The sequence below is a fragment of the Pelodiscus sinensis genome, chromosome Z (assembly GCF_052426305.1).
Source record: "Pelodiscus sinensis isolate ZL-2025 chromosome Z, ASM5242630v1, whole genome shotgun sequence".
In the NCBI taxonomy this organism is placed as follows: Eukaryota; Metazoa; Chordata; order Testudines; family Trionychidae; genus Pelodiscus; species Pelodiscus sinensis.
This window is the reverse complement of record NC_143085.1, coordinates 34,743,566-34,767,553: the sequence shown is the minus strand read 5'-3', so window position 1 is coordinate 34,767,553 and position 23,988 is coordinate 34,743,566. Positions and strand designations below refer to the sequence as shown.

The following is a 23,988-nucleotide window of genomic DNA, read 5'->3' as shown; positions in this document are numbered from 1 at the left end:
GTCCTTAACTTGCTTTTGGACAACGATGCCTAATGTTCTTTTTTGCCTGGATTGCAAAGCACACAGAATAAGCACAGCTTTAGACCCAGGCCCAGCACAAAGAACCCTGCGCCACATGCACAGAACTGATCATAGGCCACCCACAGGCCATTCCAACTCAAGTGATCCTCGACAATACCCTGATTTCTCAGGCTGCCCCCTCTCGCAGCCTGCTTTGAAAGGGGCATTTTAGCGCCACCTTCTACTTTCTTGGTCTAGTTAGTGGATTTGCCAGACACTGTAGAGAGGGGCAAGAGGGATATGCCGCAGCCCAAGGACAGCAGCCATCAGACAGGATGTGGATCGAGGGTACACGGAGGTGGGGGGATGTACTTGTGAGTGGAGCCCTGCAATCAGACTTGTGTATTATCCCCTTATGTTACCAAATCACATTTAATCTTACCACTGCTGTTTCACCTTTATTATTACCCTTCTAATTCACAAATTGGGTCTTTTGCAGAGAAGGGCCTCTCCTGCTTCTGACTGTAACAGAACATATGAGCCTACCTTGTAGGGATCCGTGGGATCCACCCAGGCCACCTGGAACATGTGCTTTATCTCATCTGCAAACCCAATCCGTGCCCCGCTGTTTGCTGCAATGTAGATGCGTGGGATGCCTTCTGAGCGGGCCAGCTGCGAAGCTTGCAGGAAGAGCAGATCCTCCTCCGGTCCAAAAGAGCCAATCTTGTAGGTGATGTCGTTGCTGATCACAATGATATCTCGGCCTTTGGGATATTCAGGGGTTTTCAGATTCATTTTGAAAGCAACCATCCCAACCTGCACAGTGGGATATAAAACCACAAGGACAAGTTTCTTAAGGGGGGGGGGAAGGGAAGACCCAAACTGTGGGCAACACTCTGTCACAGGCTCTGTACGTGCAAGCAGCTTCTCTTCCCAACCCTGTTCTCCAAACTTTAAAATGCATCTTAGGTTGATTTGTTCAGCCTGAAGAAGTTCAAATTCCTATAAAATGGCTAGAACATCTAGGAAACTGGGAATCAGACGCAGCACAGATGCGACTCACTAACTGGAGTAAAGGCTGCTGATGTTTTACTAGCAGAGCCACCAGTATTTTATTTTGCCATCATTTGTGAGATTCCATTCACTCCTCCAAGACGTACCACACACAAAAACTGCACAGAATCTTGCAGGGCAAGAAGGGCAGCTCCACTGGAAAGTGATGCAAAGTAAAAAAAAGTCAGTAAAACACGCAGGGCGCATAAAATAGCCCCACCGCCTACTAGCTTAAGGACTTTGCCATGCTGAGAAATACCAGAGTCACTAACTCTCGGGTGTGTAAAGGGACAAACCATGGCGCATCATTTATTGGGACAATATTTATTTGTAACATGTCAAATATTTATTTGTAACATTCTGTAACTAATCTCTCTCTCTGGCTCCACTCCTCTCTCTGGGTATGTCTACACTACAAAGTTAATTCGAACTAACGGACGTTAGTTCGAATGAACTTTGATAGGCGCTACACTAGTGCTCCGCTAGTTCGAACTTAATTCGAACTAGCGGAGTGCTTAGTTCGAACTAGGTAAACCTCATTCCACGAGGACTAAGCCTAGTTCGAACTTACTAGTTCGAATTAAGGGCTGTGTAGCCCCTTAATTCGAACTAGTGGGAGGCTAGCCCTCCCCAGCTTTCCCTGGTGGCCACTCTGGCCAACACAAGGGAAACTCTATTGCCCCCCTCCCGGCCCCGGCCCCCTTAAAGGGGCACGGGCTGGCTACGGTGCCCGTGCCAGGTGCAAGCCTGCCAGCACCCAGCTAGCAGACCCTGCACCTGGCACGGCTCGAGCCAGCCACCCGATGCCCCCCAGCCCTCCCCCTCTTCCCGGGACCAGGCTGGCGGCTCCCGGGAGCTTGCCCGGGAGCTTGCCCGGGACTGCAAGAGGCGGGCACCCGCCTGGTCTAGTGCAGACATCGTGAACCTCGTCCACGACCTCTGCACTAGGCACAGGAGAGCTGCCAGCCTGGCCACCCAGGAGCAGGTGTGCATGAAAATCAAGGTGGTCCACTGAGACCCCCCAACCCTGAGCTTACAATGGCCGTACTGGGTCAGACCAAAGGTCCATCTAGCCCAGTAGCCTGTCTGCTGACAGCGGCCAACCCTAGGGACCCTGGAGGGGACGGACTGAAGACAGTGACCAAGCCATTTGTCTCATGCCATCCCTCTCCAGCCTTCCACAAACTTTGGGCAGGGACACCACTCCTACCCCCTGGCTAATACCACTCCATGGACCCAACCTCCATGAATTGATCTCACTTCTCTTTAAACTCTGTTCTAGTACTAGCCTTCACAGCCTCCTGCAGCAAGGAGTTCCACAGGTTGACTATTTGCTTTGTGAAGAACAACTTTCTGTTATTAGTTTGAAGCCTGCTACCCATTCCTTTCCTTTGGTGTCCTCTAGTCCTTCTATTATGGGAACTAATGAAGAACTTTTCTTGATGCACCCTCTCCATCCCACTCATGCTTTTATAGACCTCTATCATATCCCTCCTCAGTCTCCTCTTTTCTAAGCTGAGAAGTCCCAGTCTCTTTAGCCTCTCTTCATATGGGACCTGATCCAAACCCCTGATCATTTTAGTTGCCCTCCCCTCTCCCACCCTCTCTCTTCCCCTCTCCCACCTCCTTTTCCCAGTCTCCCTGAGTTTTGTTCAATAAAGAGAGATTCTATTTTTGACCACATGTTTTCTTTATTTTGTACTTCAGGAAGGGGGGCTAGGGAAGGGTAAGTGGAAGGAGGTGAGGGAGGAATGGGGTACGAGCCCCCAATGGGGAGGACTGGGCTGGCTCTGAGGGTTTCTGGGGGTGGAAGCTCTCCTGCAGCCCCCCAATTGCCCCCTCTCCCCAGATGGCAGCCTGCGGCAAGTACAGCTGGTCTGATGGCCGAGTGCTGTGATGTGCCCAGTGTAGGCACTCAGGGCACTCCAAGCCAGGACTGCTTTGCAAGTGGGGCACCCCTGAGAACTGTCTGTCTGGGGTGGGGGTCGGGTCCCTTTAAGCACAGCCCTTGGCTAGCCTGAGGCAGCAGTTCCACGCTCTAAGTCCTCATCTGATGCCCTGCCGGCACTGCTTCCGGCCATCCTTAACCCCGGTTCAGGGTCCACTCTGTGTGGACATGCTAGTTCGAATTAGCAAAACGCTAATTCGAACTAGTTTTTTAGTCTGGATGCGTTAGTTCGAATTAGCTTAGTTCGAATTAACTAATTCGCACTAAATTAGTTCGAATTAGCGCTGTAGTGTAGACATACCCTCTTTTCCTTCCTATAACAGATCACGATGAATCTTTTTCTGCACTGTCTTTGGTGTCTGTTTCCTTCTCTCCCACACATATCTCATCCTTGTTTTCTGTCTCTCCCTCCTGTATCATACCTCCTCCCCAGCTTCATACTTTATCCACCTATTCCCTATTCATTCTGCCTGTACCTCATTTCCTCCAGGTATTCTTTTCATCTCCACCAGTTGACCCTGGGAATCCAACAGTAACTCAGTGTAGGTTAGGACATCTTTGGGGCACCTTTCCCCAGAGTTCCACAATTTAAAGAGAGCCTGCAAAAGAACCAGTCAAGACAATTAAACACCCACCCCCTCATGAGACAGAAAGCATGTGCTGAAGCAGTTCAAAGGCGACTGCTGAATTGTAAATGAACATCCACTTAACAATATTATAATGTATTAAATAAGGGGGGACAAATACAACTGACAGCCTGCCAAGTCCTGTTGATTAGGATGTTCTGAGCCAGCTTCTCAGCAGGCACCGCCTCACTGGAGTCAGTAGAGCTGTATCACTGTTACATTAGCCGAAGCTTTTCTTGGGAAAGGACTTTATAGAAATGAAACTGGCTTTATGCTAGTTGGGGGCCAGTGTGGTTCATCCCTCATCTCCCCTCCCCCCAAGCAGCAAAGAAAAGGAGGAAAGAAACATGGCCACTGCCTATTTAGCAGGACTTACCTGCCTGAACATTTCAGGGAAGTCATACACATAGGTAGTGCCTAGCGTCTGAGCCTGGAAGCGCTTGGACTGGAGTAGGTCCTTGGTAACGTATGGAGTGTTAATCAGCATCCCATGCTGTGGCCCTTGCTTATCACCATAGGAGTGAAACATGATCTAAAAGGAAGGTAGGAGAATCAGCTCCCCTCCCACGTAAGTGAATTTCTCTTTACAACGTGAATGGACAATCCCTCAGAAGGGAGGCATGCAAAACTGTTTTAGAAACGTCAGGTCAATTAATACATGACGACTGCCCTACACAATCAGTGATAACAGACTGGATTCAATACAGAACAACAGTGTATCCAGCTTAGTGGGGAAATCACAGAGGATATTGTAATGAACTAATAGCATACGTGTGCACCACTGCCCTCTGCTGCTTGGAATCAAAAAGTTCTAACTATGCATCATACTGCTATACTGCTCAGAGCTTGTAGCAATTCTCCATGGCTGTGTCTACATTGGCACCCTTTTCCGGAAAAGGGATGCTAATGAGAAACTTCGGAATTGCAAATGCCGCGGGGGATTTAAATATCCCCCGCGGCATTTGCATGAACATGGCTGCCGCCTTTTTCCGGCTTGGGGTTTTGCCAGAGAAAAGCGCCAGTCTAGTCGGGATCTTGTGGAAAATAAACCCTTTTCCAGAAGATCCCTTATATACTTTCAAGTAGGAATAAGGGATCTTCCAGGAAAGGGTTTATTTTCCGCCAGATCCCGTCTAGACTGGCGCTTTTCTCCGGCAAAACCCCAAGCCAGAAAAAAGCGGCAGCCATGTTCATGCAAATGCCACGGGGGATATTTAAATCCCCCGCGGCATTTGCAATTCCAAAGTGTCTCATTAGCATCCCTTTTCCGGAAATGGGTGCCAATGTAGACCAGCCCATTAGTTTAAATGGAGCTTTTGAAGCGGGAGGGTCACAGTTCTGTTCCAGATGTCACTTGGAGGTTTCCAGGAGCTACATCATGCAGCTGAATGACAACTTTTGACCCCAGACTTGTTACAATATTTTCAGGACTAACATCGCCTTGAGTGGCAAATCTCCGGCCCTGGAAGCCCTAAAGAGAATCCAGCCCTAAAAAGGTGCAGAAAGTCCCTCCTGAAATTGTACTTGCTCAGCTATGATGGTAAGATCTGGTTCAAGGAATGCCTGGTGATTCCTTCTGCTCAGATGGTCTCTGTTTCAGACTGTTGTGGTTTATTTTTTTAAACATTTTACATTAGGTCCAGTATAAGATACGCACATTCCCTGTCCTGGGATCATTCACTTCTTTGTAGAGACTAATATCCAGGTAGTAGCCAGACTCATTGGTCAGGAAGAGGCGGAAAGGAATGGCTTTGCCGTCGGGCGTCAAACGGATGTTGATCTTCACTTCAGCTTGCAGAACCCGGAGTTTCCATAACCTGCTGCCGTAGCGCATCACTATGGAGCGAACAGCCTTCTCGATCTAGGGGCACAAAGGCCAGGCATCTGAAAACACTTGCTGCTGTAGCGAGAGAATCTCAGATGGTTTCATTCACACAGGCCTCAGTCTCATGACTATTGCTCTTGGGGGAATTCTGTGCCACTGGGTAATGCAGAATTTTGCACAAGTAAATGGTATTTGCACAGAATTTCCTCCCTCCCCCCACCCGACTGAAATGGGCTGCAGTGCTGTTGGCTGCCACTAGGGGCTGCTGGACCTGACCTAGACCAGCTTGCAAACAGAAGACAAGGTGGGAGAAGGGAGGGGGAACAGGAGGGAACTGTAGCTCCCAGCATGCCTTGAGGGAAGGAGGTAACAGTGTGCAAGAAACTCTGGTCCCAGTGTCAGGCTGTTTCTCCCTCCGGATCCCTGGGAGTGAGTTTGAGCCTGGAACACCCTGCAGGTGGCTGTTGGGCTGCAAGAGGGCGAGAGTGTGTCTGGATGGCAAGGGGGTGTGGGGCGGGGAATGGCTGAACTCAGGACGTATGTGAAGAGGCTTAGTATCATGATCCCTGGCTGGGTTGTCATAGGGGCTTTTTTAGCTTTCTACTCCAGGGGAAATCATAGAATCCTAGGGCTGGAAGAGATCTCAGGGGGTCATTGAGTCCAACTCCCTGCCCAAATCAGGATCAGCCCCAACTCAATCATCCCCGCCAGGACTTTGTCTAGCTAGGACTTAAACACCTCTAGGGATGGAGATTCCACCCCCTCCCTAGGGAACCCATTCCTGTGCTTCCCCAACCTCCTAGTGAAATAGTTTTTCCTAATATCCAACCTAACCTCCCCCACTGTAACTTGCGACCCTCGCTCCTTGTGAGTGTCTGTATTGTGTCAGGCGTATTTGCTATTGGGCATTTTGAAATAAAATTTGCCAAAATAATTGAAACTGGCATGATTATACAGTGTTATTGTGACAAGAAAAATCTGTGGAATTTTAAAATGTTTCTGCAGAATTTTTCTGGCCCAGAATTCCCCCAGGAGCAGACTATATAGCGCCATATTCTAGGCCATAACACAGCACCAGTCTAAGCCCAAGGGTACTTTCTCCTGGTCCTGCTCCTTTTAGGCTTTCATATACCGCCATTTAAAAAATGTACCACTGAGACATCATTAGATGTCCCCCTTCCCTAGCTCTGCACTATCACCTCCTTGCTCTGATCTTGAACTTCAACACCGTACCCACCCAGCCATGAACAAGGTGCTGCCACACACATGCGCCTTCCAGGAAGAAAAAAAACTGCTTGTGTGGAACAAGTTCCCTAGAGAAGCTGTAGAAACTCAGTCACAGGAGGCTAAAACCCAGTTACACAAACACATTTCAGGCAGGGTTAAGTAGCCCTGCCTCAGAGCAGGGGACTTGACTAGATTACCTCTCAAGGTCCCATCCCCTCCGACACAGCTAGGATTCTATCAGTGGGGCTGACAGCTACCGCAGGCCCCAGGGCAAGGTGAGTGTGTGTGGGGGGGGGGGGGACGGCTCTGCGCCCCTTAAAGGGGTGGGACTCAGAGCAACCAACATCTCTTGCTACCTGGGCTGCAGAGCTGCCCCTCACCCCAACTCCCAGAGTGCTGCAGAGCAGCGCTTCAGTGCTCTGGCGGCAATTCAAAGGGGTGCTGGGCACCACCACAGTAGCAGTGGTGTTGGGAGGGAGCCCTGGCCCCCTTAGAATCACCAGGCCCCAGAGCAATTTCCCCTTTGCCCTGTCCCGGGTCTGGACTCCATGACTATTAAATGCCTCCTTGCTTCTCAGTCTCTCCCACCCCTGAAAACAAGGTGTAGGGCACCACCCACACTGACCCCCCCCCCCCGACACTGGTGGGCAGCCACTCAGTACCACTCAATTCAACAGCCACTGTCTGTGAGAACGCCCGCAGGCCTAAGTGTCATGTACTAATTAATTCCTATGTCAGCGGCCTCAGCCTCCCCCCCAGCACATGGCATCTGCATGCCATGAGAGCAGGAGACAGCACACCCAGGCAGGTAGCCACACGGAGGGTTGGGGGGGCTGGGTCCTGCTGCTGATGGAGTGGAATGGGAGGTGGAGCCCTGGGCATGAACCAAGACCCTGGCGCACACGCGTTGTACAACAGACCAAAGAGGGGATTGCTGCCCCAGAAAACTTAACAGTAGGTCGCGCCCAGGACTCTGCTTCACAAAAGCTCACCTTGGATGGGTCCATGATGACAGTGGGCACAAAGTTGAGGAAGATGTGGTTACAGTCAGTGCGGACACCGGTGTTGCTGAAGGCCACTTCCAACTCATCCATTGCCTCCAGGAGTAACCGTTCACCCTCGTTCTCCAGGTATTCAAAGGAGGCCTCCTGGAACAGGGCACAAGACAGCACGTGAGCTGGGAATTGAGAGCGAGCAACAATCCAGGAAAGTCACAACACTCGTTCCTGCTGGAATCAGGCTGGGTGACGAAAGCACAGCCCTGGCCTCCATCTGTAATTCCGAAGCGCAGCTCATGGCCACGACACTCCATCTGAGTTAGAGCCAGGCACTGGCACTTACAGTCTCCATGTACCACGTGCCTTGATTAAAGAGGAGCAGAGTTGCAAAAGGCTCCTCCTTGGGCATGTAATCAGGAGCTCCTGATAGGCTGGTCCTCAAACGGGCAAAATTTGGGCATCTCCCAAAGAATAAATGCCTCGCTCCCTGGCTATATTAGATTGTTGTCCTTAAAGCCAGAGTAATAGAACAGCAAGGGCATTGCAGCTTTCCCCTCAGAGTGTTTCTGAATACTATGCATTACAGGAGAGCAGTACAGGTCTGGACAAAGCAACAAAACACTGTATTAATTCTGAGTCACAGAGAAGTCCTTTTACCTTAGTGATGAGATCAGAGTGTCTTATTATGGCTCGTATGAAAAACCTGTAGTCCGTAACTTCCGTGCCCTCTTCCACTTTGGCTGCTCCTAGATAAAGGTGCATCCTGTGGTTGGCACAGGGGATAGCAGTCAGGTCAAAGTTACGCATCCGATTCAGCTCTAGCTGGAAGGCCAGGGCTGGTTCCAAGTGCCGATAAATCCCGTCTTCTGCAAACTGGGTGCACACCAGAAAAGAGCAAACAGTCTTAGGAATGATTTCAGTCATTTCTAGAAATGAATTGGGACACCAGACAATGAGCCTTACCTTATCTCTTGCTCTGAATGTGAAAAACTTGGGAAATTCTCTCTACAATCAGAAAAAACAGGCACATTAACAAAATTAACTCAGCAGTGGCATTAAATACAAGCTGGAGATTCAAGCAATTCTCATCTGTACTAGTAAAAAGGGCACTGAAGACACAAGATAGTGAGGTCATCCCCAAAATAGAAAGCAGCTTGTAACACCTTGGCTCTGAATCCAACCAGCCCCATCAAAAACTGAGTTGACAAAATTACATATAAAAGTACCACACAATAGATGTGTCAATTGATTCTCACAGAATCAAACAGGTTGCTCATAACCTTCCATAACACCTTCTATGGGCATCTTTATCTTATCCCTCTCACACATACCACTCATGTCTAATATGTTTGTAGCCTCCAGCAATTAACTTTTAAAAGCTACATGGAATGTACATTTAAAAATGTGTGGTGAAAATGCTACTGCCTCTCAGTCTGCCCTCACCTGCTGCACTATTAAAAACGTGATCCTTCGGAGGCCGCAGTCAACAAGGACATTTTTCTGTAAGAAAACAGGAGACAAGTGTCATCCCTTCATGTGCCAAAGGGCATTTAAATCACCCCACAAAGGGAAAGAGACACCCCTCAGACGTTACCACTAATCCCGCTGATGGGAGCACTGTACACTGCCTGTCAGGAGGCCTGAAGTGGCAGCACCACAGGACAGCACGCTGTACGCGAGTTGCACTCCACATTTGTAAGCCAAACACCATATGAGGCACAAGACCTTTGACTGAGCAAAAACTCTGAAGACTGACGCCAGCTCTTCATCTTCAAGGTGGCCAGCCCATTGGATGGCAATGTTCAGGATATGAATGGGCTCCTCGCAGACATTCTGAAAACGAGACAGGGGCAGTTAGTCACAGCTAGGTTCATGCCACGACTCCCAAAGAATGCAACCCAACGTCAGCCTCACCTTATTGTCCTCTTCTTCATAGACCGTAGATCGCGCCTCGCTGAACAGGGGGCTCTCCGAGGGCGGGTCAGCAAAGCAGGAGATCACTTCATCAAAATTCCTGGAGGAATCCAAGAAGGGTGTGGCAGGCACATCAGGGATGGCGTCAAGCTAAAAGAGTCTTGTGCGCAACCCATGATACCAAAGCCGACAGCCTCGAACTACAGAGATTGTTCCTCAAAGACAGGCACTGACCAGGGGGTGCAGGTACTATAAGCAGTGAAAGGAAAACTTGCCTGGGACTCTAAGACACTTGAGTTTCAGTGCACAGATTTCCTGTGTCACCACGGACAGCCCCTTCTCAAACTACCTTGCCTAAAGTTTACAAATATGTTCTGAGGAGAAAACCCGCTAAATGACTGAAGCTCTGACATACTATGGTGATAAGGACCATAAGGAGCTAAATCAGGGGCAGGGAACCTCCAGCCTGTTGGTCAGATCCAGCCCTCTGCTTTAATTTGTTCTCTGCATCCTGGGCTGGAAGCCGAGCCTTGGTTACTTCCATGGTGCTGAAGCATGAGCATCGGCTCATCCCACTGCAGGGGAAAGCTTCAAGTCTCAGCACCTTCCCCATCCTGGGGCTGAAGCGCGAGCACCAGCTGGCTGGAATGAACAAGATCCAGTGCTCCAACTTGCACGAGAGTGAGGTTTTGCTTCTCTCTTGGGAGTAGGTGAGCGAGGAGTTGTTTGGTTGGATATTTTTGCTTTTTACTTTTCTATGGCCCTTGACAGATTTTTACTGTGGATCAATGGCCTCTGACTGGAAAAAAAACAAAAATGGTTCCCACACATAACCTAAACACAGACAGGCAAGCACTCCAGCAGACTCACAAGTTACATTCCCTTTAACAATTATTTCCATAAATTAGTAAAGCAACCTTTTGCCTAAGTGAACCATCACCTTCCCCTTCCTCCCCGTTTGGCGTGTCATGCTGGAAATGTCTTCTCCAGCTGCAGGATGCTGAGCTATGGCAAGCTCCTGTGGGCTCAGCTCATTTCTTAATGGTCAGACTGAAGACCATGCACGAAACAAACACACTCTGGGTACATCCACATAGCAACATTATTTCGAAATAACTTGGTCCGTGTCTACACAGCAGGAAGTTTTCGAAATAATGTTGAAATACTATCAAGCTGGAGGACATCTTACTCCAACTCCTGCAACCCCCCTCATTGTAGGAGGAGTAAGGGAAGTCAGAGGAAGAGTGCTCTATTTCAAAATAAGAGCTGGGTAGACACTTCCAATTTCAAAATAAGCTATGTCATTGACTTAGCTCAATTTGTGTAGCTTATTTCGAGTTAAGCCCTGCTGTGTAGAAGCACCCCCTGTAGTAGAATGTAGGTGGGGTTTGGCTAATGCTACGTGTTCGATTTAGTCTCCCTCCCTTTCTCTCCTACCTTGTGAAGTCTTCAAATCTGTCAAAGGCCACCATGGCTCCCATTCTCTGACACTGAGGAGAAAAGCCGCTGTCCATGAACAGCTCAGTGCTATGCCGGGCTAAGTCGGGGTTCGACATGCTGATGGGGATGGACATTCTGTACAGAGAAAAAGGGGCCACACAGAGCTGAGGTGTCTGTAAATAATCCCACCACAACTGCCTTCTTCACCACCAAAGTCTTGTTACAGTTTCTGCTGAGGAGCTGGCAGACAAGGAGAAGGGGCTGAGGAAATTCCAAGAACAGGTGTAAGAGCTGCAAGGAAGTTAGTCGCCAAGGAGGAGGCCCTGAACTTAGCAGAGTGATGTGTGGAATTTCAGAAAGCCAAGTCCAAGACGCCCGAGGGGAGACAGAAAAGATCTGCTACCTCTTGGAAGGCAAGGAGGGAGAGAGGAACCAACTGCGAGCCCAGCTGCAGGATCCACAGGGGTGCTGATTTCAAAGAGGGGAGAAGGCTGCTCCTGAGGGTGGAGAGCCTGCAGAGGGAGAGAGACACACCGTATGTGCCCAGTGGAGGAAGATGATGGGGTTTTAGAGACTCCTCTCCCTCCCTCGCCCCCCCCCCCGCCATGTGGGAGATACTTAAGCGGGAGAATGTGTGATACACTGGCCCTTTAAGGGTAAAACCCAGTCCTGGGAGAGGGCTCAGAGAACAAAGCCCATAGCTGAGGCAGGTACAGCCAATCATAGGGCCCATCTTAGGGGAGTATAAATAAAGGCTCCTAGAGGGTAGGAGACTCAGTCACACACTTGCTCTAGCTGGGGAGCAGGAGGGACCTGGCTGACAGGGAAGCTGGAGGCTTCCTGAGACAGGGCAGCACTGGGGAAAGGCAGGCAGAGCTGGGGAAGCTCTGGCCAAGTCTCACTCTCAGGCTGCAGGCCTGGTGCAAAGCCTAAGTGTACTAGGGCTGTATGGAAACAACCAGGCTAGAAAGCAACAGATTGGGAAGGGAGTGTGGACTTGCTGAGTGGCCATTTCAGACGGCAGTTTGCTCCTGAGGTGGGGGCTAGATGATGACTGGCAGTGGGTCACTGAGGCAAGGTCGGTGTAGGGGAAGTGGGGATCCCAGACTGGGAGAGCGCTGTGATAGGGCAGTGCCCAAAGGTGAAGGAAAATAGGTCACTGTGGGTGAGACACTGGCAGAAGGGGGGCGCTCCTGGGCTGAATGAGCTAATTCCCGAGTGACCAGCAAGAGGCACCCGTGGCAGTGAGGCGCATCCGGTTACACCCATTCAGCTTTACTTTAGACAGTCACGGGTCAAACCGAAGACAGAGACTGCCCATCACTACAGTTCTGTCATTCAACTGCCATGACCCCCTCAGCAAGTCCTATCACCTGAGTCCAGCTCTAGAATGGCAACAACACCAGCTCACCTTCCAGCCATGTGAGGAGGACCAACATCCAGAGCACTTTAGCCATGTAAATCCTGAGGCCTTTATTTTGGTCTCCTCGCAGGTGCACCTGGCTGCCATTATCAGCTCTCCTCTGACAGTCTAAATATCAGCTTGCACAGACGTGTGCTACTTAGGGCTTGGGCTTCCAGAGAAGCACCTACTCAGCTTGTGGGACAAGGCCATGTGCAAAGTTCTGCCTGTCTCCCAGCACCACAAGGGGCACCTGGTTCAGAAAGACCCATTCTGCCCTACTGGCCCGAGAGCAAAGTGCCATCACAGTCATCAGCAAATTACAGGGACAAGAAAGAGAAATGGGCACATTGAGTAGAGTATTAATGCAGCGGGTAGGGGAAAAAAAAAAATCACTTCTCATGCTTCAGAGACTGTCCCTCACTCTACCTGCTCCAAGCAGAGCTGGTGCCTCTGAAATCAGAGTATTGAACAATGCCAGGAGCTAAAGCACAAATCAGTAGCTATTCGAGTCACATGGAGCGCCAGATGGAAAAGGGCATTTAGCCCCAAAAAGCCCACTTAGGAAGGCTTAATTTCCTATGGAGGGTCTCCATCACTGAGTTAACAAGAAATGAATTCAACAACTATTCTAAGGCAGGTGGCGGGGGAAAGGATGCTCCACCCTCTTCATGTGCCCATCATGAAAGCTACCAAGCCATGGGAGCTAAGTTCATCAAAAGCCATGCAGACCCAGGCAACAAACTACACCCAGGTCATGCCTACCGATTTGGATGCGATGATGGCAACATAAACTGGAACTCTACCACACAGGTGCGATCGGAGAGCTGACGGTGCTGCAAGCTGTTCAGTTTGTAGGCTATATAACCTCTCCTCACGTACACCTGAGGAAAGGGGAGGGAGAAGAATTTAATTTGCAATAAGAGTGCTTCCCTACGGGCCAACCACCAAAGGAAACAGCAACCTTGATGGGCAAGCACAGCCTCTCTCACTGGGACTAAAAGCAGTTCCTGCTCTGAGAGCTGCATCTCTTCTAAATAAATGGGAGTCTTTCATTCACTCTTTACCTCCAGAGAGGCCATGCGCACCAGCTGGTTGGAATGGTAGAAGAAGGTGGGGAGCACATCGAAGATGGTGGTTTCTGAAAGGATCAGTTTCTGTCATGAGGAAAACAGAATTCAGCGTGAGAAGGTTTGCACGACAGAGTTGGCGTACAAGACGAAGACGAGATCCAAGTTTCACATAGCTGCAGTGACTCTGATCCCAAAGTTCCCTCATTAGCTTTTGTTAGGTTAGCCTGAAGTTCATGTGGAGAGTTTGAAATCATCCAACGGCACATCTGGAATACCCATCACCACAGCTCTCAAATACTAGCATATGGACACTAAGAGAACAGAATCCTCTAGTCACTTCCTACTGCTTCTGAGGAGAGCGACACTCTGCTATAGGCCTTTGTCTGGAAGAGATCAGAAAGTAACATCTGATCTAAGCTTAAGCTGCAAGACACCAATTCTTTTAAGACCTTTTGAAATAAATGACTTACAAACCAAACTGCTTCAACTAAGACCTAACTAGAAGTTAAAATCCCACGTTTTATAATTAATTTTTGGCAGTAGTCCCAACCTTTAGGTTTTCAGGGCAGAACTGGTGGTCATACAGGTTGATTGCAGACAGGAATATGGACTCCACCTGGTTGTATCTCAATTCATAAGAAGGGAGGTGAGAAGCAATCAAAACCTATAAATAAAAGACTCTTAAGTGAATGGCTGGGATTTAGAGGTAAAAGGGGAAGGTTGGGGGAAGTCACAATGATTCAGTTAACAGGGGTCAGACTACAAAAACATGCTAACCTGTCTGGCTCGCAAAGCCACTTTGGAGTGCTCCGTTTTACTGAGCTGTGTTAGCTCATTGAGAATGGCCATCAGCTCCTCCGTCAGAGTGGAGTCTCGACCACACAGCTGATCCTATTAAAATACAGATCTCCTTCCAGTGTGAAGGACTAATCCTTATTGAACAGAAACTCCATCTACAATCCTTACTTTCTCTTCTAACGTACTCACTCTGATCCAGTTTTTGTTCTTCATAGACTCAATGGCCAGAAAGGACCACTGATCATTCTGGTTTGATCTCCTTTATAAACACTGACCAGAAAACCTCTCCTTTTCTTAAAGGTCAGTACAGAAAAGGGAAGATAATGTAATCAATGCTCCACCAAGGAAGAAGCCACTATCAACAATTTTGGAGGATACCGTCGAAAAAGTTAAAAGCAAATATTGTGACGTCTGAAAACCAAATTTGTTTTAAAACAGGTAAGACCAAATTATTTCTTCAAAACATCTGCAAAAGTTTAATTGTTACAACAAAATAAGAGAAGGGCAAAACAATGCAATAGGCTACCCAAGAGAGTTCTAAACTAAACCTGCCTAAGTTTCCCCATTAGCAAAGCAGATTTAATAAGGCAGCTTAACTGATGTTATTAAAGCATTCCACAGACGTTCTACATCGGATGCTCTGAACCGGTATTAAGAATTATTAACGTGCTGAAAGAATAACTGATGCAGGAGACACTCAGCATGTACATGTTGTGTATCAGTTCATGGTATTTGCTTTAATTTTTCCCTTTCACAGATTGCAACAATACCTCAAATCAACCCTCTTATTATAGGGAAGATTCCCAGATTGCTAATTTTTCAAGCTCTCTCAGTTGCAGTTTGAGCTTTTCTCTTATAAACACTGCAGTGGAGCCCTTCTATTACAGAGTCACCAGCAAGCCGCTAGGCAAAACCTAAGATTATAGACCTCTTCATTTCCTCACATCCTTATTTCCTTATATTCAGTATTCGCCTTCCAGGTCAGCTGTAACACTCTACACTGCATCTCAACAGCTGTTTCTGACCCAACTTAAATATCCACCCTCGCTGTATAGAGGTTGCCGTCCCTACTTACAATTAACATGATCACCAGTAGATTCTTTTTTGCCACCTGGGCATGCGAGAAGATGCACTCGAGCGCCGGGGTCATGTCTGATTTGTACTGCTCCCTCAGGTTTATCACACATTTGTCATAGTGGGCTGGGGAGACAGCACACATCCTCAGTTAGATTTGCTCCCTTGGGCCTGCAGAACAGCACTAGGCCCTGAGCAAAATACACTACCACTTCCGCGGACCTTGCTGGAACTGGGTTTCCACTTGCAAATATCTTCGAAGCAAGTCTAAGACTATGGATTTCATGTAGCCCCGAATGCCACTGCGGTACCTGGCAACAGGAGAGAGGACAGAGTGTGCCACATCCCAGAGCTAATGTGTGCCCCCACATTGGCTATGCTGCTTTTGCTGGGACTCCAGCATAGATAGAGGCAGTCAGGGTGAATCCTCCTCACTTGGGGCAGGCAAATGACTTGAGACAAGGGCCCTTGGGGCATGAGCCAGGAAGCAGCACTCACCAGATGCTCTGCTTGTTCAGGACAGAGAAGGGCGCAGCATCACTGCCAGCCTTCTCACAGGAGCCCATCCTGCTGTCACCTACACCAGCATTGGCCCCATTAGCCCTGCTGCTCTGCACCTGCTCCACCTGCCTGGGAGTCAGGGCCAGCACTAGTTTCAACAAGAGGACTTCATAGCACCTCTGGAAACCTCCCACACCATTCGGTGTGCTGCAGCACAGGAAGACATTCACCTCTGGACTAGCTGCATAATGCTCTGTGTGTTCATAAAGAAGACTTCCCGGTCTGCCTTCCTCTGCAGACTGGCTGCATGGCTGTCCAGTATGCTGGCAATCTGCAGAGCAGAGGGAACACAAGAGTGAAAAGTAGTTTGGGTGCAACAGTCTGGAAGACCAAGGGGATGTGACTCACAGGCACCCTACGCACTCTGACTTTTTAAGAGACTACTAGTTAGCAGGAACTCTAGCTGGATTTTCAAAGAAACCCAAGCATCTAACTGTTCTTCTTCCCTGAAACTCCCAGCCTATGAGCAACAGTACATCACTTTCATTTTCCCAAATATCAGGGACAGGCGCTGCAATGACTCAGTCACAGGAGTTGACCCAAATTCATGTAAGCAGTTCACTCAGTTTCAATAGTTACACTATTCATAGTAAGTATTTGCATGACTGATCCTGTGTCCTTATTATTGCAATTCTGGGGCACTACAAGATAGAGAGGTCACTGGTTACCCATTAAACAGCGGTCTGGCCAGGCTAGAGTAGCCCCACCCAAGGGAGATTGTTTAAACGGTTGACCATTTAAACAATGTTTAACTAGTTAACAGATTAAAAACAGAATTTTACATGCCTACTACAAGGCTGTAGAAATCTCTCCATAAACTGGAAACATTAAATTCCAACCCCACAAAAGAGGAAGGGCAACAAGCATTAGAAGGAAAAGAAAAACCATCTCTGGGAAGTGCTGAACAGTCAATCAACCTGACTGCCACAACACAATCCCACGTCTGCCTAGATCCTACCAGGAATCATTCAGAAAAAAACACCACAATCCCTTTAAAAAAGATTAACATCCTATCCACTATTATGAACAATGAAATGAAGGCATGGCTGTATCAGTCCCTGGATATTAGAGACAAGACAAGAGAGGTCATCTCTTATATTAAACCAGCTTCAGCTAATGAGATAAGTATGAGCCCCGGGCCACTTGCTTCTCTCTCTCACCAACAGAAGTTGGTCCAATGAAAGAGATGATCACTCTCGTGAACAACGAAAAACAACGAAAGACAGACAGTCATCATTCCACACTGGAAAGCCTTAGGGGAGGGAAATGGTGCCTAGCTTGACAGAAATCCATTTACAGAAAACAGCTGGAATAGATCATTGTGCTTGACCTCCATATATGTTTACAGAGAACATTCAGAGTACAGCTGGGAAAAGAGAAGACACGTTTAACCTTTTCAGAGTTCTAACAGGAAAAGAATAGCCTGAAGAGATTAGCTCAATTTCAGATGTGGGGGAGGGACATTCCATGGCTGAGAACTTGCATAAAAAGGTTTCAAAATAAATTGTAATCTGTTACCAACAAGTGTATTCTTCCAGGAGTCCTTAAGAGGAACCCATTTAACTTAAATAAATAGAGCTGATAAAAAAATGTCACCCCCACAATAAAATTTTAAAACAAAAAAGTTATTGAATATGACATTTTCCTGGTTAATATTTTGGCAAAGCCTCATCTTTTAGCAGAAAAACTTCTCAGTTGAAAAATTCTGATCACTTTAACATTTAAAAAAAAATTATGATAGTTACAGAGATACTAGTGAGGATAAAATACCAGACCACCCCTCTTGTACTGCTTACCTGTTGACTGGGGAACTGACACAGCACCGAGGTGATGTTACTAGCATATTGTGCCATTACTTTTCGAATAGATTTCTCCACGGAGGGCGGGATTCTGCCAGACACGCTCGTCATGATTTCCTGCAGCTCCAGAAGAGGCAGGGAGGGGTCCTGGAGGGTCTCCATCAGCACACCCACCCATTCTTTCATCTATGCAAAATAAAGATTGTGACTACACAGATCTTGAAAAACAACATCAGAGATAGAGGTCACAGGAATCACAAAGCAACAGATCTTGCCTTCCCAATGAAAACTCTGCTTGCAGCCCCATAACGAACAGGTCAGGTGGACTACCGCAATGGAATGAAGGATGGTTTATCAACTGTGGCACTGGGCTGAGAGTTGCACTGAACCAGGTAAAGTCACAGTACAAGTGGTGACAGCTCAGCATGTCTCATGAATCATGCTCGTGAGAGTCCTTGTCGATCCAATGGGGATGATACCTTCCTACCTATCTACAAAGCAGGCGTGCCATGAACCTTAACTTACAGCTTGTGAAGGACTGTAAGATCCCTGGATGTATGAAAGGCTCAAACGATTTGCCATAGCCAAAATGTTTCACATTCAGGGACTCTCAGTGAAGTGCAGGCAGTCCCCGGGTTACGTACAAGATAGGGACTGTAGATTTGTTCTTAAGCTGAATCTGTATGCAAGTCAGAACTGGCATCCAGATTCAGCCGCTGCTGAAACTGACCAGCGGCTGACTACAGGAAGCCCGAGGCAGAGTTGCTCTGCCCCGGGCTTCCTGGAATCAGCTCTGATCAGTTTCAACAGGCTGAATCTGGACACCAGTTCCGACTTACATACAGATTCAACTTAAGAACCCCAGGCGTCCCCAAGTCAGCTGCTGCTGAAACTGATCAGCGGCTGATTCCAGGAAGCCCAGGGCACAGCAACTCTGCCTCGGGCTTCCTGTAGTCAGCACTGGTCAGTTTCAGCAGCGGCTGACTTGGGGACGCCTGGGGCAGAGCAGCTGGGGTGCTGCTGGGTTGCTCCAGTAGCGCCGCTCCTCAGCGCTACTGGACCAATCCACCAGCACCCAGCTGCTCTGCCCCAGGCGTCCTGATTCAGCCGCTGCTGAAACTGACCAGCAGCGGATGAATCAGGACGCCTGGGGCAGAGCAGCTGGGTGCTGCCGGGTTGGTCCAGTAGCACCCAGAGTGGCGCTGCGGGACCAACCGGCAGCGTCCCAGCTGCTCTACCACAGGCGTCCGGAGAAAAGCCTGGACTGCTGGGGGGGAGGCGTACTAGCTGTGCCCCCCCCCCCCCCCAGAGAGATGCGGGCGGGGGACCGAGACGCACCGTGGTCCCGCCGCCCGGGTCCTCCGCGGCTTTGCTCCACGTCTCCCTGGTCTGCTGGAGACCAGCAGACCAGGGAGATGGGGAGCAAAGCGGAGCAAAGCCTCTGAGGACACTGGCAGCGGGACAGCCATGGCGCGTCTGGGCTGTCCGCTGCCCGCGTGCTCCCCGGCTTTGCTCCCCGTCTCCCTGGTCTGCTGGTCTCCAGATGCGCCACGGCTGTCCCGCTGCCGGCGTCCTCAGAGGCTTTGCTTCCCGTCTCCCTGGTCTGCTGGTCTCCAGCAGACCAGGGAGATGGGCAGCAAACCCCGTTCGTAACTGCAGATCCGACATAAGTCGGATCCGTGTAACTTGGGGACTGCCTGTATTACACATTTTCCCCAAGATTATCACCTGAAGAAATACTGTCTATACGTGCTTTGTTACTACAGTTATAGTGGTGGTGGGAGTAGGGATGTGAACGGTGATGCTTATTGGTTCCAGTTAATCAGTGTGGTTGGAGCAGCTCCTGTCCACCGCAGGCAGAGGCCTGTTCCAGCCCCACAGGACCCACAGCAGACAGGGGCTACTCTGGCTGGGTTGGATCAGCCTCTGCCTGTAGAGGGTAGGGGCTTGCTGTAGCCGGGCCAGAGTGGGCAGGGGGGCTGCTCCATCCCAGCCAGGGTGGAGTGGCCTCTCCGCCCACCTCCCTTTTAATTGGTTAACTGGTTAAAACAGTAACATTTAACCAACTAAACATGAGTTTACATCTCTACCGGGGTTGGGGACTCATTCCAAGAGGAATACAAGTTAAACTAGATCGGAGAGCAGATCCAGGTCTTCATGCATGGGAGAGAAAAAGTGAAATGAAACAAGGTTATATGGGAACAAAAACGTGTGTTGGCATCAATGTATCAGTTACCCCAAGAGTATGTTATCAGAAGCAGATGCCAGAATAGAAAGGCACTTACTTTTGCACTGAAATATGGCTCTGGCAAGCAGTACCCATTCATGACATTGATCATATTCTCCAGGACATTGTGAAAGACCTGGTGTAGCTTTAGGCCAGCAATTGGCAACATCTGCCGAATGGGGAGGCTACCTGTATACAACTGAGCCTGCAATTGAATGTAAGGAGAAAAAAAGAACAGATGGGAATATAAAACTGGAGTGGAGAAGAAAAAAAGGCAAGGTAGAGCTCATTAAAATTAAACTGCCATTTATAAAAATACATCTGAACAACAACAGCAGAGCAGGAAACTGCTCCACATCCATCCATGCTTTAAATTATAATGCAATGAAGGTTGTTGCCAGAATGAATCAACGGGTAAGTCACCAAATAAGAGGCATTAGAGTAATTCCAGTCAGAATTCCTTATTCTGGTCATTTCCCATCAAGTCTTAATTATCAAAATTCAATTTTCTGCCCTAATCCTCCAAAGCATATATACTTAAAATACAGACTAACTAGGACCTACAGAATATTTATATAAAGGCCAGACTTTAAATTCCCAAAATTCTACATCATTGCTAAACATCAAGTGTGTTAAAACCCCGAGGGAACAAATGTATTAAGATAGAGGTACGTGAGAGAGTTTTATAAGTCAAGGATGACCTGATTAGTCATAAACTTCAGAGGGGTAGCCGAGTTAGTCTATAACTGGAAAAACTTAAACAACGAATAGTCTAATAGCACCTTAAAGATTAAATACTTTACAAGAGGCTGATAAGAACCATTAGTTTGCACTTGGAAAGGAAGATGACCAACACCAGATTCTACATGGACATCAACAACCATTAGCACTTTTATTGTTTGTTTGGTTAAGTCATTAAGATGAGGAAGATAACGTGGGAGCCATCTGATATCCCAGTTCATACCATGCAAAAGCTCATGACACCATATACATGTTTTGTTAGTCTTCAGGGTGTGACTAGACTATTTGTTGTTTTTTTAAACTTTTTTCTGATTAGTCATGTAAGTAAATAGTAATTAGCCTGGTTGTGTCCAGAAGCAATACTCACGGGGTGCACTTTGGTTGGGTCATCTAACTCGAGGCCAGCTATGACACAACCTGACTCTAACAATGCTCCTGGCCGTTTTATATAGTGTATATGGCCAGATTCCTCCACTGCCAGAGTCATGATCATTTTCATCACCTGTATGAGGATTGGTGGAACAGTCAGAGCGTAATAAATGAAAATCATCCATGAAAATCATCAAGAGCCAAAGACAGTCTTTCTTTTGCAAGTGTCACAAAAGTGACATGACTTCCTTTTGTAATATTGTAGAGATGCCTGAACATAAATCTGCATCTCTTTAACAAGCAAACAGATTTGGAAGCCATTTACCACTCAGGAACACACTCCATATTAACCTAGAGTTACCTCTATCTCCGCAAAACTGTGCCCCTTCAAGACATGGCTTCCATCCTCCACAGTGTACTTCAGCAGTTTCCCAGCAGATGGCGATCTCAGCACGGTCGGATCTTTCTCCTTTTCAAAGTCACAGGTTTTATTACCAATGGTGATTCGGTAGCTTAAAGGAGAGCGGGAGATCTGTTAATGCTCAGCCGATTTGCCGCCAGCTGCAGCAACTGCTGCTGTGTCTAGTCTCCAAGTTAAGAAGAAAGCTGCTGGGAGAATGGGTCAGAGCTCTAACCTACCAGTCAATTTCTTCTTTCATGTACGTGGTGTAACTGTTACCATCATAAGAAAGTAGCACCCCACCATCATTCAGCCTGTGCACGTCTATCTCGATGTGACTGTTATTCATTATAATGACATATGTTGTTGGAGACTGACGGGCAACCTGTTGGAAAATAGCAAAGGGAGAGGCTTTAAAAAGGAAACATTAAAATCTTCCTGGAGAACAGGCATGAGGCTTGTGTTGTAGGCTGCTGTGCCATCAGCCCTTCAAGATGACCCCAGAAGCAGAGTTGTATAGTGAGTGGGATCAGGATCTCATGTGATATCTGGATGCGACTTCCCCATGCTCATCCTTGTCGTTTAGATCAGCGTTTCTCAACATTTAAGATAACAGGGACTGGCTTGCTGCCTTCCTAAACTGTGTCAGGTAGGGACTGGAGCCTATCCACACAGTGGTCGCTGAGAAAAATATTTAGATCAGAGTCGGAGGTTAGTGTTCAAATTGCTACTAGCCTGGTTCTACAGCTCAACCTAATTTCAACTGATCCTCCATTTTCCCAGGATGAGTTAACTCACTTTCTTATCTAAGGCGCTACTCACTGGGAGTATGAATGGGAAAAGCCAGTGCTTTATTAGACTACTTCCAGCAACAGTTCATAAGGAAACAGAAAAATTCTCCATACTATAAAAACAAATAGCAAAACTCATTTAAAAAGAGGACAGTGGAGATGTTTTTATTATCTTGCTGATAAATACCCACCCAGAAGGGCTTGTCTTCGTCCCAGTGAAAGGCACATGTAGCATCTGTCTATACTGGTGCAGTAATGACTACATGAGCCAAAGTCTCCACAAGCTTGGAAAAAACACAACATGCTGTTTACCTGGAGTACATACTTCACACCTTCATAAATGAGCTGCACCTCTACAATGTTCAGCAGGAAAGCCGCTGGCAGAACTTGACCCCTAAGAGACAAAGATAAAATGTCAGACACCAAGAGAACTCAGCCATGGCTTATTCATCAGCACTAGTCAAAAGAAGAGGTTCAGACCACGCTGGGCTACAGAAGAGAGCTTTTAAAGGTGACTTGCAGTGAAGAGAAATAGTGGATGCAAAACCCAACTTTCTATTGTATAAAATCAATCTGTTAGTTTTAAAACGTGTTTTAAGAGTGGTAAGGGAGAAAACATGCTATTTCATATGGGAAATTAAGCTTTTATCTCCCCTAGATAATGATGGCAGAGCTACTAACACAAGAGTGAATGTTCAACAATTGGAGAAAGGAAAAGGACTTTAGCCGGTCTGATTAAAACTTTGGTTTTTACCATTATCTGCACTTGGAAGACAGAATCTTTACTGAAGTAATTCTACACTCCTATCCTTCAACTAAGGCATGGAAGTTAAAAATACACATCTCTGAAATCCACAAGTCCCACACCAAACTGGTGAAGAATGAATCTGACACGCTTAAAATAAAAAAAGCAAAAAACAAGAAAAATAAAAAACTGTATTAATAGATGTTAGAGCCCTGCACAGATACAAAATTTGTATCTGAATCCACAAAAATAATGTGCAGATATCTGCGTCCACATCCCCAGATGTAAATATGCATGAATATAAAGCAGATATCCGCAGATTTTCAAAGCTCTACTTAAAGTCCAAGAAGGACTATTAAATTAATCTAACCTGACTTCCTATGTTGCAAAAGCAAAAGACAAAGCCCTTGGGTCTTCTTTTTTAAGATCACATCTTTGCTGACCCCATTAAGACTCAAGTAGGGATTTTAAAAATTAACTAGTAGTCATATGCCTTACCGGCCTGCTTGCCAGCTAACCAGAGCCCCAGCCCCATGCCAGCCAACCATGACACCCCAGCCACGGCAGACCAGAGCAACCCCCGCTACCGGTGGCTGCAGAAAGCCGGGGCTGGAATAGATGGTAAATCAGTTCAACAAATCATTTAACAGGTTAACTATTCTGGGCATTTTTTACATCCCTACTCTGAAGGTCAAACAAACAGTTTCCATACTTCCATGTAGCTGTCTTAGATAAAGAATATAATTGGGGTTGGCCAAACCCTGGCTTATGAGCTACACTGTGGCACTTTTATAGTTGAAGTGCAACTTGAGAAACTCCTCTCCCATTCTCCACCTACCACACTTGCCTACCAGGGCATGTCTTCCAGGGATCATGGCTTCAAGCTGGACTGGAACTGAAGCCCTGACAGGCACCTCCTCCAGGACTGAACCTGAGTCATCCCTCCCGACAGGGCTGAATCCCTCATATCTAATCAG

At 47.6% G+C, this 23,988-nt stretch overlaps 1 protein-coding gene across 10 annotated transcripts in view; it reads right to left on the bottom strand.

The window, feature by feature from the left end:
* Window positions 1-23,988, bottom strand: part of ACACB (acetyl-CoA carboxylase beta) — an 80,306-nt gene that overhangs the window by 14,466 nt on the left and 41,852 nt on the right. For all 10 annotated transcript variants that reach the window (XR_012896030.2, XM_075898798.2, XM_075898797.2 and 7 more), the window contains 24 exons: window positions 22,579-22,660; window positions 21,715-21,860; window positions 21,437-21,587; window positions 21,074-21,208; window positions 20,024-20,170; window positions 17,736-17,924; window positions 16,110-16,210; window positions 15,601-15,689; window positions 15,380-15,504; window positions 14,284-14,397; window positions 14,057-14,170; window positions 13,501-13,590; window positions 13,199-13,317; window positions 11,029-11,166; window positions 9,592-9,691; window positions 9,403-9,510; window positions 9,121-9,177; window positions 8,641-8,682; window positions 8,335-8,550; window positions 7,672-7,827; window positions 5,285-5,488; window positions 4,004-4,159; window positions 3,478-3,600; window positions 547-816 (listed from right to left, as the gene is read on the bottom strand). Coding sequence is in view for 9 of the 10 variants with exons in the window: in XM_075898798.2 (XP_075754913.2) it covers window positions 547-816; window positions 3,478-3,600; window positions 4,004-4,159; window positions 5,285-5,488; window positions 7,672-7,827; window positions 8,335-8,550; window positions 8,641-8,682; window positions 9,121-9,177; window positions 9,403-9,510; window positions 9,592-9,691; window positions 11,029-11,166; window positions 13,199-13,317; window positions 13,501-13,590; window positions 14,057-14,170; window positions 14,284-14,397; window positions 15,380-15,504; window positions 15,601-15,689; window positions 16,110-16,210; window positions 17,736-17,924; window positions 20,024-20,170; window positions 21,074-21,208; window positions 21,437-21,587; window positions 21,715-21,860; window positions 22,579-22,660 (3,172 nt within the window). In the remaining variant the exon portion in view is untranslated. The remainder of the gene's footprint in view (window positions 1-546; window positions 817-3,477; window positions 3,601-4,003; window positions 4,160-5,284; window positions 5,489-7,671; window positions 7,828-8,334; window positions 8,551-8,640; window positions 8,683-9,120; window positions 9,178-9,402; window positions 9,511-9,591; window positions 9,692-11,028; window positions 11,167-13,198; window positions 13,318-13,500; window positions 13,591-14,056; window positions 14,171-14,283; window positions 14,398-15,379; window positions 15,505-15,600; window positions 15,690-16,109; window positions 16,211-17,735; window positions 17,925-20,023; window positions 20,171-21,073; window positions 21,209-21,436; window positions 21,588-21,714; window positions 21,861-22,578; window positions 22,661-23,988) is intronic.